We start from the raw sequence: 9,828 nt of genomic DNA, 5'->3' as shown, positions 1-9,828 counted from the left end.
GCATATTCATACATCTCATACATGATGCATCAATTCCATTCAAACACAGGATTCTGTCTGGTCACTGTCAACTTCTTCCTCTTAATCCTCGTGCCGTCTTCCAGTGTGAGCGAGGTGGGAAGAAGTTAGTTTTCTGCTGATAAGGGAGCAATAAATTCCCTTTCTCTGAAAGATTTAGGTGTCCTGTGGCTCCTATCTGGTGCGAGTCCTTTCTTAAACAAATATCTTGCATAGCATAGTTTCTATTTTAACATTATGTTATAACCTAAAACTATATTTACGAAAATTAATACAGCCTAACTTTCTAACATACACATACAATATTCATTTCGATACTTGCGAAAAGCCAATCATAAAATACACATTTTTCACACCATGATTATATGATCCTCACAGCCCTGCCCCTCTTTCCTCCTCCTCCACACACACACGCTGGCAGTGGCGGCCAACAGGCGCTTCCTTCTCACGCACCTGAAGGCCACGGGTAAGCACTGGAGACGCCGGCACGGGGCGCAGAGCAGGAGGAAGGCGCAGGGCCGGGCACACCTCGCGGGCTCCGGGCACACCTCCCGGGCTCCGGGCACAGCTCCCGGGCTCCGGGCACACCTCCCGGGCTCCAGCCCCGAGCCCGGCCCGGGCCCTGCCGGCGCCGCCTCCCGCGGGGCGGGGCCCGAGCGGCCGGGCCGGGCCGCGGCGGCGGAGGGCGGGCGGAGGGCGGCCGCTCCCGCTGCAAGATGGCGGCGCAGAGGAGGAGTCTGCTGCAGAGTGTGAGTGGCATCTTCCCCCCCTCCGCGCACACGCACCCCCCAGGTGGGTGCGAGGGACTCCCCGGGCCTCCTCCTCGCCCGCCCCCCGCGCTGCCGTGAGGGAAGCGGGAGGAAGGGGAGGTCCCCCCGCCGTGCGGCGGTGGGGTGCTGCTCTCCCGCCCCCTGTGCCCCCTCAGGGCGGGGGGCCCGGACTGCGGGGGTCCCTCATGGTCAGCCAGCCCCGCGCTGCGCTGTCCGGCCGCTCTGCAGCGCACGGTGGCCACAGATGGCCGGGGGGCCGTGCCGGTGCTGCGGGCTTCGGGGTGCCCGCTGTGTGAGGGGCAGCTGGCGCTGCAGGCCTGGCTGGAGATGGCGGCCCCAAGCATGCTTCTGTAATTGCTGGCTGCAGCACCAGGCCCCAGCCCTCGTCCTGGTTGAGTAGTCATGGGAGAATCCAGAGCTTTCCCTGCACTCCGTGCCAGGGGTGCATGAGGGTCTGGTTCACCATAGGAATAGCTAAGCTAGTGCTGTGCTCTGCTGTGCTGCTTTGTGGAGTGCAAAACTTGCGTGCAAATTTCGCATCTGGTTTCTTCTTAACAAGAGCCAAAGTGCAGGCAGAGCTCAGCTTCAGAGGGAAGGGACGTGGTAAACAATGTTGTTCTGCAGAGGGGAAACTTGGAGTTACTGACTGTGCTATTAGGTACCAAAGGGAGGAGAGTTGAGAAGAGGGTGGCAGTGGACTGGTGACCTGTACTGGATCATGATCTTCACTCCAGCCTGCTTGGGGTTTACATGGTCTCTTTCCTCTTCCTGCCAGGAACAGCAGCCCAGCTGGACAGATGACTTACCATCCTGCCATCTCTCTGGGGTGGGCTCAGCTCCAAACCGTTCCTACAGTGCAGATGGCAAGGGGACAGAGGGTCACCCCTTGGAAGATAACTGGTTAAAGTTCAGGTGAGTGGGTTGCACCTGGGACACTGACTCCTGCTGGCACAAGTGCAGGTAGAAGAGGTATTTAGTTTGTCACACAGGAGTGGAAGAAGAGGGTGGGGCCTGAGCATGCGAGAGGTGTCTGCGGGAACTTGCGACTTGTATCTGTGCCTTACAGAGATCTGTGTGACCTCTTTGCTTCTGCCCTCTTGGCAGGAGTGAGAACAACTGCTACCTCTATGGTGTCTTCAATGGTTATGATGGCAACCGAGTCACCAACTTTGTGGGTCAGAGGCTGTCTGCAGAGCTGCTGCTGGGCCAGCTCCACGCAGACCACAGCGATGCTGATGTGCGTCGAGTGCTGCTGCAGGTAAAGAAGCTTTGAGTGGGAGCAGCTCCTGCTTCTTGCATTACCCACCTCCTCTTTGCCATGGGGGGAGCAGCATCTGGTTTCTGTGGGGGTTGGAAACATCTGGTGGTTGCAGTTGCACTCATCCTGAGCATCTGTAGTGCTTTGTTTCACTCCTGCCTCATCCCATCTGTCCCCTGGCTCCGTCAGCACAGTGCTGAGAGCTCTCCAGGAAGCTGCAGCCAGCTTTCCCTGGACGTGTAGGAACAAGTCAGTCTGTGAGGGAGATGACAGTGAGTGAAGGGGAGAAGTTAATGTGTGGGGGAGATGGATTTGTGAGTGTGCTTTCTTGAGTGACAGGATCAACACACAAGATCAGATAGGTCTCTGACATTGCTGTGAATGTAATTTTTATGGTGTTGTCTTCTGTTTTGAGTTGTTGCAGATTGTTTTTACAAGCTGTTAACTAGTTGTGCTGAAACAAATGTGTTTCAATGTGCTGTAGTGGTCCTTGAAAGTCTGTATGTGCAGTGATCATCCACTCTTATGAGCTGGTCTTAGGGAGGTGAGGATGAGTAGCGCCAAAGTCTGTAGGCATCAGATAAGTTCTTTGTTTCTCTTTATGGCCTTTTTTAGGCTTTTGATGTGGTGGAAAGAAGTTTCCTGGAGTCCATTGATGATGCCTTAGCAGAGAAGGCCAGCCTGCAGTCTCAGCTACCAGAGGTAATGTAACCTTAAGAATAGAGTTTGCTGGAGGTCCCACCTTCCAGCTTGCTGGATGAGATTTGGGCATATTAGTCAGTTTGATCCAAGGGAGGCTGTAAGTGAAAGTTTCTTCTCCATGGTTCTCTTCTGGAAGTTTGCATGAAGTGCCTTGCTCCATTTCCCAGAGTTCCCACTGTTCATACTGCACTGCTTAGACCTGACTCTGGTTATCTGAGTAAGGAGCTGAGTTATCACAGAGAGGAGTTCAGCCTGTACATGTGGCTCTTCCAGGACAAAGCCATGCAGATGAGAGGAAAGGCCTCAAATTTGCATGGAATCTGGGCAAATATGGGCTCTGTTCTTCAAGTGTACTGGACTGTCCTCTCCAGAATTATATCATAGCTGTGTCATTCGATAGGACTGAACAGAAAATTTTATGTCTTGTACATGACACAAGGCTAAGACATACCAAGATGAGTCCTCTCCCTGCAGAATTTTATTCCAGCTGTGATTTCTGTGTTGTGGACTGTGTGTTTAAGCTTCCCCCTCATTTTGGCTTCCAGGGTGTCCCTCACCACCAGCTCCCTCCTCAGTACCAGAAGATTGTGGAGAGGTTGAAGGTTGTGGAGCAGGAGATCTCTGGAGGAGCCATGGCTATTGTGGCTGTTGTTCTCAACAACAAACTCTACATCGCCAATGTGGGTGAGTTGGTTTTTGGCAGTGGCTCAGTCCCAGCATTCCTGAGGATGGCAGGGGCTCTAGGAAGTAAAAGACATTTGAATGGGGAGGACAGTTCCTTTGGTCTGTGGCCAAGCAGCAATGCTTGCTGCTTACACAAGCCCTTGAAGTCAGCCTGGCTCTTCATCCCGGCTGGTGTGGTGTGTGTGGCCAAAGAACGGAGGGAAAACGGGTTGAGAGGAGGAGTGCAGGTTCACTGTGAAATACAGAACTTCATGGGAGGTAGCAGCTCAGGTCTGGCTGGAGAGCTGCCTAACAGGCCCTTACTATGCTGCTAGCAAGGCTGCTTTTTGGAGATCACGATGAGACAGTACATGAGCCTTTCTCTTCTTTTCTGTCTTTATTCCCTTCTCTGTTCCTTTCCCTTTGGCTGTGTCTCCCTGTTAATGGCAGAGCTATCTGGTGCCTCATCTCGCTGCTCCCACTGCAGGTACCAATCGGGCACTGCTGTGCAAGTCCACGGTGGATGGGCTGCAGGTGACTCAGCTCAACGTGGACCACACGACAGAGAATGAAGATGAACTTTTTCGCTTCTCTCAGCTGGGTGAGTATTTGGGTTTCATGTTCTTAGCTGAGAACATCGCATGACTGTTTATCTGGGGCACCAAGAATGACTCAAGCCACAGGAACAATAAATAACCACAAAAAGAAGCTTACTGTGTTTTCAGATGACAAGTTCAGTGCCTTCTTTTTGTGCCTTTCTGGTCATTCTGGGGCTACAGTAAGCTCATCTCACTGACCCAGCAGAAAACTACGCTTTTGTTTCAAGTTTTGAGTGCTAGTTTTGTGTCCAGCTGCCAGAGTGGCATTGATTTGCCCTCCAGCTGTTGCTGCAGTCAATGGAAGGCAGGAGTGGAAGCCAAGAGCCAGAGGGTAGAAGTGAAGCAGACAATGTATGATGGCTCCTGTGGAGGCAAACCACAGTTTATGCTGCTTTAAGTTCTGTGTTATGCCTCACCCTCAAGATGGTACATTTCAATTTGCCTTTGTACTAGCTGCTGCTGGAAAAAAGCAGCTTCACTTCAGACAGAGCCAGGCCAAGCACTGGCATTTACTTCTCTCACATCAGTAACTACGGAACTCTTAATGCTGACATTTTGCTTTAGGCAATTTCTCTTTTCCTTTACAGTGTTTGACACGTTTGCTTTCTTGGTCTAGAGCTAACCCAGACCACTTGTGTGATTGTCAGTTCCAAATTCTTCTTATTGAGATACTTGGGCCCTGTACTTTTATTTAGGTAGATCTAAGGTGGCATTCTTCATTAGATTCACCTGGCAGATATATTCTTATTGGGTGAGGCTGTTGATGTGGTAATTCCTGCTACTAGGTCTTGTTTTATTCTGTTTCTAGCCTGCACTAGGGATATTGCTGTGAAACAGAACACTGAATACAAGAATCCAGGGAAAGAGACTTTTTGAGTGTTTTTACTACCAAAAATGCAGAATATACCTGCAGTCCATAGGAGAACAGGGATCTGTTAGATGTACCAGCCTTAACTTGGCACAGCACTGGTGCTGCTGCCTACAGTCCCTGTGGAACACGACAGTGTGCACAGGCTGTTTTAGGGGCCCAAGGGGGGTTTTGGGGCTAGGTTGAAGCACAGTGATGAGGTAGTGGAGATAGCATTTGTCAGGATGGTGCCTGTGCCACCCCTGTCTTGGGGGAGGGGTGGGAGAGGTCTTGTGATGTTGTGGTTCTTCAGCTGGCACATCACAGCTTGCTCAGTACCCTGGGAGAGTTGCTGTGGTTTAGACATGACTTCTCTTGGCGTCCTGGGAGCCTCCCTGTGTTTGTGTCTGTCAGTGGCATGTACCTCCATGCCAGGAGCTGGCAAATGAGCCAGGCCATGTTGATGAGTCAGCTGTGGTCTGCAGCAGATGGAGGACTTGTGTTTTACTGCTGGGGTAGGTGTGGAGCCATCTGTGCAGCAAGGCTTGGTTTGACTCAAAGGGAGAGTTTCTGCTGGACCCCTGCCTTCACCTTGTACTGAGGACAGTCATCCTGAGATAAAACCTCAATGTTTTCTGGCTGATAGCTCCTAGGTGTAATGAGGGAAGGGGGGTTGCCAGAACAGACCAGGTAAGTGGATTCATCTGCTCCAAGTCCTGCCTCAAACAGTAGCAGCACTCAGATGGTCCCTGTTAGAACCTTGTTCAAGATGGGATTACTTCCTAGGCCCTATATCACCTTAAGTTCATTTAAATAAATACTTGCTTGATCATTCTTCTTATTTTTGGAGTAGACCACATCAATTTGAGCACTTGGGCAAAATCAGTGCCTCTTGTAGAAAGTTCTCCTTTTGTCAGAATCACAGCATGGGTAAGGTTGGAAGGGATCACAGTGGATCATCTGGTCCAAGCTCCTGCTCAAGGAGGGTCATCCCTGAGCACGTTGTACAGGTTCTTGAATGTCTCCAGTGAGGGAGACTCCACAGCCTCTCTCTGCAGTCTCATGTATTAGTGAAATTGCCATGTGGAGCTCTAGGAGCAGGGGTCAGTTACAGGTGGAAGAAAAAGCAGAATCCTTCACATACATTTTCCTCATTCCTGCCTTCTCCTCCCATCACGCAGTCCAGAGCTGGCAGGCGCAGATGTTCCCCTGCCTTTCAGCAAATGCCTGTGCAGCCAGGCCGGCTGCTGCTGGTGGCTTTGGACCAGGGTGTGGACTTTGTCTCAGGGCCAGCTGTTGCATTCAGAGTATGTCTCTTGAGCTGTGTGTGTCTCCCTCCTTCTCTCTCCTTCCCAGGCTGGATCTAGTGAAAAGGTGTCCCTTCAAACACAGACATTCCTTTTCTCCCTGTTTTGCTCCTGATGATTCTTCAGTGTCTCATTTTGACTTACAGTTCTATGTAACTGTTGGTATTTCTTTTCTCAGAGGAAGTTCTGCAAGTCTCACAAAGTTAATGAAGCATTTTTGATTTTCCATCTGACAGGCTTGGATGCAGGGAAAATAAAACAAGTGGGAACTATCCGTGGGCAGGAAAGCACTCGGCGCATTGGAGATTACAAAGTCAAGTACGGCTATACCGATATTGAACTGCTCAGGTCAGAAAAACTCAACTGTGGGGTTTCAATCCCTCCTTTTCTTCGTGATCACTCCATTCTCACCTACTGTGTCACCATTAGATGCTAAATTACTGTCTCTTTCCAGTGCTGCTAAATCTAAGCCCATCATAGCAGAGCCTGAAATCCACGGAGGGCACTCGCTGGATGGGGTGACAGGCTTCTTGGTGCTCATGTCTGAAGGGCTCTACAAAGCACTGGAGGCAGCTCATGGGCCTGGGCAGGCCAACCAGGTGAGCCTGCTCATAAGGGAAACATTCCCATGGGTATTGACTCACTCCAGCAGTGTCAGCTGCTCTCATACGGGCTGTCCTCCTCATCTGTGCTGCCACTGCTGGGCAAGCTGAATGCCTGTGCCACCCCATTCCAGTCTAATGATATGGGAGTTGCTTTGCCAAGCCCGTTCTTCTAGGCAGCTGCCTGTCCCTTAGGAGTAGCCCATTAGAGGGAGTGGGATGACTCAAGGCACATTATCAGCAGGTAAGCATCACAGTCAGATGAGTTACCATAAAAACCCTTAGATCAGATGGCAGGAAAAGGTTTCCTCCAAAATCTCCCAGAAATCTTTCCTCTGGTGATTTTTCTTTCTTTCCCCTTCTCTGCTCAGGAAATTGCAGCCATGATAGCCACAGAGTTTGCCAAGCAGACGTCACTGGATGCTGTGGCACAAGCAGTGGTGGACCGGGTTAAGCGCATTCACTGTGACACTTTTGCCAGTGGTGGGGAGCGGTCCAAGTTCTGTCCCCGTCACGAAGACATGACACTGCTTGTGAGGAATTTTGGGTACCCCCTGGGTGAGATGAGCCAGCCCACGCTGACGCCAACGCAAGGTGTGTTGGGGAGAGATTGAAACAAAATGGGGTGAGGGAGATAAGATCTCTTGATTGATCCAGCACTCACACTGGGAGAGGAGGTAGTTGGTATAGAAGGAATTTTCTTATTAAACAAGATTACTGACTTTTGAGATGTGGAATCTGTGACAATTTGACAGAACACAGTACAGCATCAAGGGCACTTTGATACAAATTCTTGGGGTTTTTTGCTGTTGTGCTGCACCTCCAGTTGCTCATGTCTGAAGTGCATTTTATAACTTCTGTTTTCTCCCTTCTCAGGAGGCCGTGTCTACCCAGTCTCTGTGCCATATTCCAGCTCCCAAAGCACAAGCAAGACAAGTGTCACGCTGTCTCTTGTCATGCCTTCTCAAGGCCAGATGGTCAATGGTGCCCACAGCAGCTCAACTCTGGATGAAGCCACTCCCACCCTCACTAAGTAAAGTCCTGCTCTCTTGCTACCCAGAGTTTTCCCTGCACCTCACACTGTATAAAGTGGTTGAAAAGCAGAGACAGCTGTCAGTTACCTGTCAGTCAGTCCCTTATCTGGAGTGTGCTCCCCCCCACTACAGCTTTGACAGCCAGCATAATGTGTTAGCTGGAAAGCGATTGTGTGAGGAGTGGGAATGAGTGAAGCAACAGCTCTGAAGCCAGCTCTGGCGACATGCCTTGGGAGCAGCATCTGCTGCTGTTCATGGAGGGCATTCTGGCAGTGAGCAGCCCTTCTCTTTGGACCTCGTGTGCCAACTGTGTTAGGTACAGAGGGAGTGTGGGTGCCCTTCATTGCAGCAAGGAAGAGGGATTATGCAGGTCACCTGTAAGGCTCCTGGAGAGGCTGCGCTGCTGAAGCTGATTTGCTTACAGGCACAGCCCAGGGGAAAAAAAAGGTGGCTAAAGGTTAGAATTGGGTTCTCTTTGGATCCACTCTGCAGGGTCATGCTAGTTAGTGGCTGTGGTTTAGGTTGAGCCCTTGGCACAGTGTGGTATGTACTCGCTGCACAGTGAAGAAGCGCTGTGGGTATTGTGCTCTGCAGCTCCAGAAACAATGAGGCTGACGCACTGGAGCTGCTTTGGCTGCAGCACAGGTCATGCAAGAATAGCTTTCCCTGCTGCCAGACTCTTCCCGTAAAGCTCATGCTGTTCTGGGTATGGGGAGGCCAGCAGAGTGCATGCCTGTTTTTTTCTGCTTCCTCTCTGTTCCTCAGATGCCTGGTTGTACTTAAGGCCTTCCAGTTAATGTGAATCAGATACTTTTGGTGTTTGTCAATTCCAATCAGTTCTCAACACTTTGAGTGCTCTCATTGAGCAAGTGACTGCAACTTTTTACCTGTCTGCTAGAACAGCTTGATCTGTGGAGAAACTGGTGCTTGTTCTGTTGCTTTTCTTGTCCAGTGCATCAGGTGGAGTAGAATAAAGATGTTTATGTTCTCTCTTTTTCCCTCCTCAGCCAAAGCCCAACTGTGACGCTGCAGTCGACCAACACTCACACGCAGAGCAGCAGCTCGAGTTCAGATGGAGGTCTCTTCCGCTCCCGCCCCACCCACTCGCTCCAGCCGGATGAGGATGGCCGTGTGGAGCCCTACGTGGATTTTGCAGAGTTTTACCGGCTTTGGAACATGGACCATGGCGAGCAGGGAGCACTGACTGTGTCCTAACTTGTGTCTGCTTCCTGCAGACGCCTTGTGCTCGTCTGGGTGAGCAGAGACTGAGGCAAGGGTGAGAGTGTTCCACTGAGGGCTGCCTTCTGCCCAGAGCTAGCTCCTGTCCAGGATGTGCTGCACACTGAGCAGGGGATCTTGTGCACTACACACGTGTTGCCTGTGCCATGCTCCCAATCCTGCCCAGCCCTGGGAAGCCCTGTGAATAGGGGAAGGGGTCTGGAATGCAGCCCTCACTGCAGGTTTTTGCAAATAAAGGTGTGGAGAGGGCTCCTTGTGGATCCTGCAGGATCAGGCCCGTCCGAAGGCTGCGTGTGTGCGCGTGTGTAGGTGTACACGTGTGTGCCTGCGTGTGTGTGTGTGTGCTGTCATAATGTTTCCACAACTCAATTCATAATGCTGTGATTCCAGTGTTCAACTCCATAGAAGATACCTCTATTTTGCAGAATAAATAACTTATAGCTACAGTCATTGGCACCCGTGCGGCTTGCTCTCTTCCTTGTAATGTCGTGTGTGGGTGTGACAGCTCCTCCTCGTGAAACCTTCTGTTCCTCCTGAACAGAGGCTTGCACCTTTCAGGAGGAAAACTTCTGCTGAAAAAGTGGCCTGAAGCCTTGCAGGTGACTTAAAAGCATAAGTTCTTTGTTTACATATTTGCTGAGCTTTGGCACTGAATGCTGGCTTAGAGTCAAACCATAAATACAGGTTATTGTTTTTGGTAGGTAAAATTGATGTTTTTTCCCTTAATGCAGGCCATCTAGAAAGGTGTAGAGGGCAGGTGGAGTTTGTAATTAAGTTTCCCTGTACAGG

At 50.8% G+C, this 9,828-nt stretch overlaps 1 protein-coding gene across 1 annotated transcript; it reads left to right on the top strand.

Moving 5' to 3' along the window:
- The first annotated feature begins 610 nt into the window (after positions 1-610).
- Positions 611-9,485, top strand: TAB1 (TGF-beta activated kinase 1 (MAP3K7) binding protein 1). Its single transcript, XM_064420196.1, has 11 exons — positions 611-767; positions 1,564-1,700; positions 1,893-2,046; positions 2,662-2,748; positions 3,294-3,432; positions 3,899-4,012; positions 6,401-6,512; positions 6,619-6,763; positions 7,138-7,360; positions 7,643-7,799; positions 8,808-9,485. The coding sequence occupies exons 1-11, from the start codon at positions 735-737 to the stop codon at positions 9,013-9,015; spliced, it is 1,509 nt and encodes a 502-aa protein (XP_064276266.1). The 5' UTR covers positions 611-734; the 3' UTR covers positions 9,016-9,485.
- Positions 9,486-9,828: the final 343 nt, after the last annotated feature.

Source organism: Passer domesticus, chromosome 5 (genome assembly GCF_036417665.1).
Source record: "Passer domesticus isolate bPasDom1 chromosome 5, bPasDom1.hap1, whole genome shotgun sequence".
Classification (NCBI taxonomy): domain Eukaryota; kingdom Metazoa; phylum Chordata; class Aves; order Passeriformes; family Passeridae; genus Passer; species Passer domesticus.
Note: the sequence above shows the minus strand (reverse complement) of the source record. Positions and strands in the feature narration are given on the sequence as shown.

Coding starts and splice junctions, on each gene's coding strand:
- TAB1 (XM_064420196.1), top strand. CDS start 735: ATGGCGGCGCAGAGGAGGAGTCTGCTGCAGAGT. Junction 768..1,563: donor GGAGGAGTCTGCTGCAGAGT/GTGAGTGGCATC, acceptor TCTTCCTGCCAG/GAACAGCAGCCCAGCTGGAC. Junction 4,013..6,400: donor TTTTCGCTTCTCTCAGCTGG/GTGAGTATTTGG, acceptor TCCATCTGACAG/GCTTGGATGCAGGGAAAATA.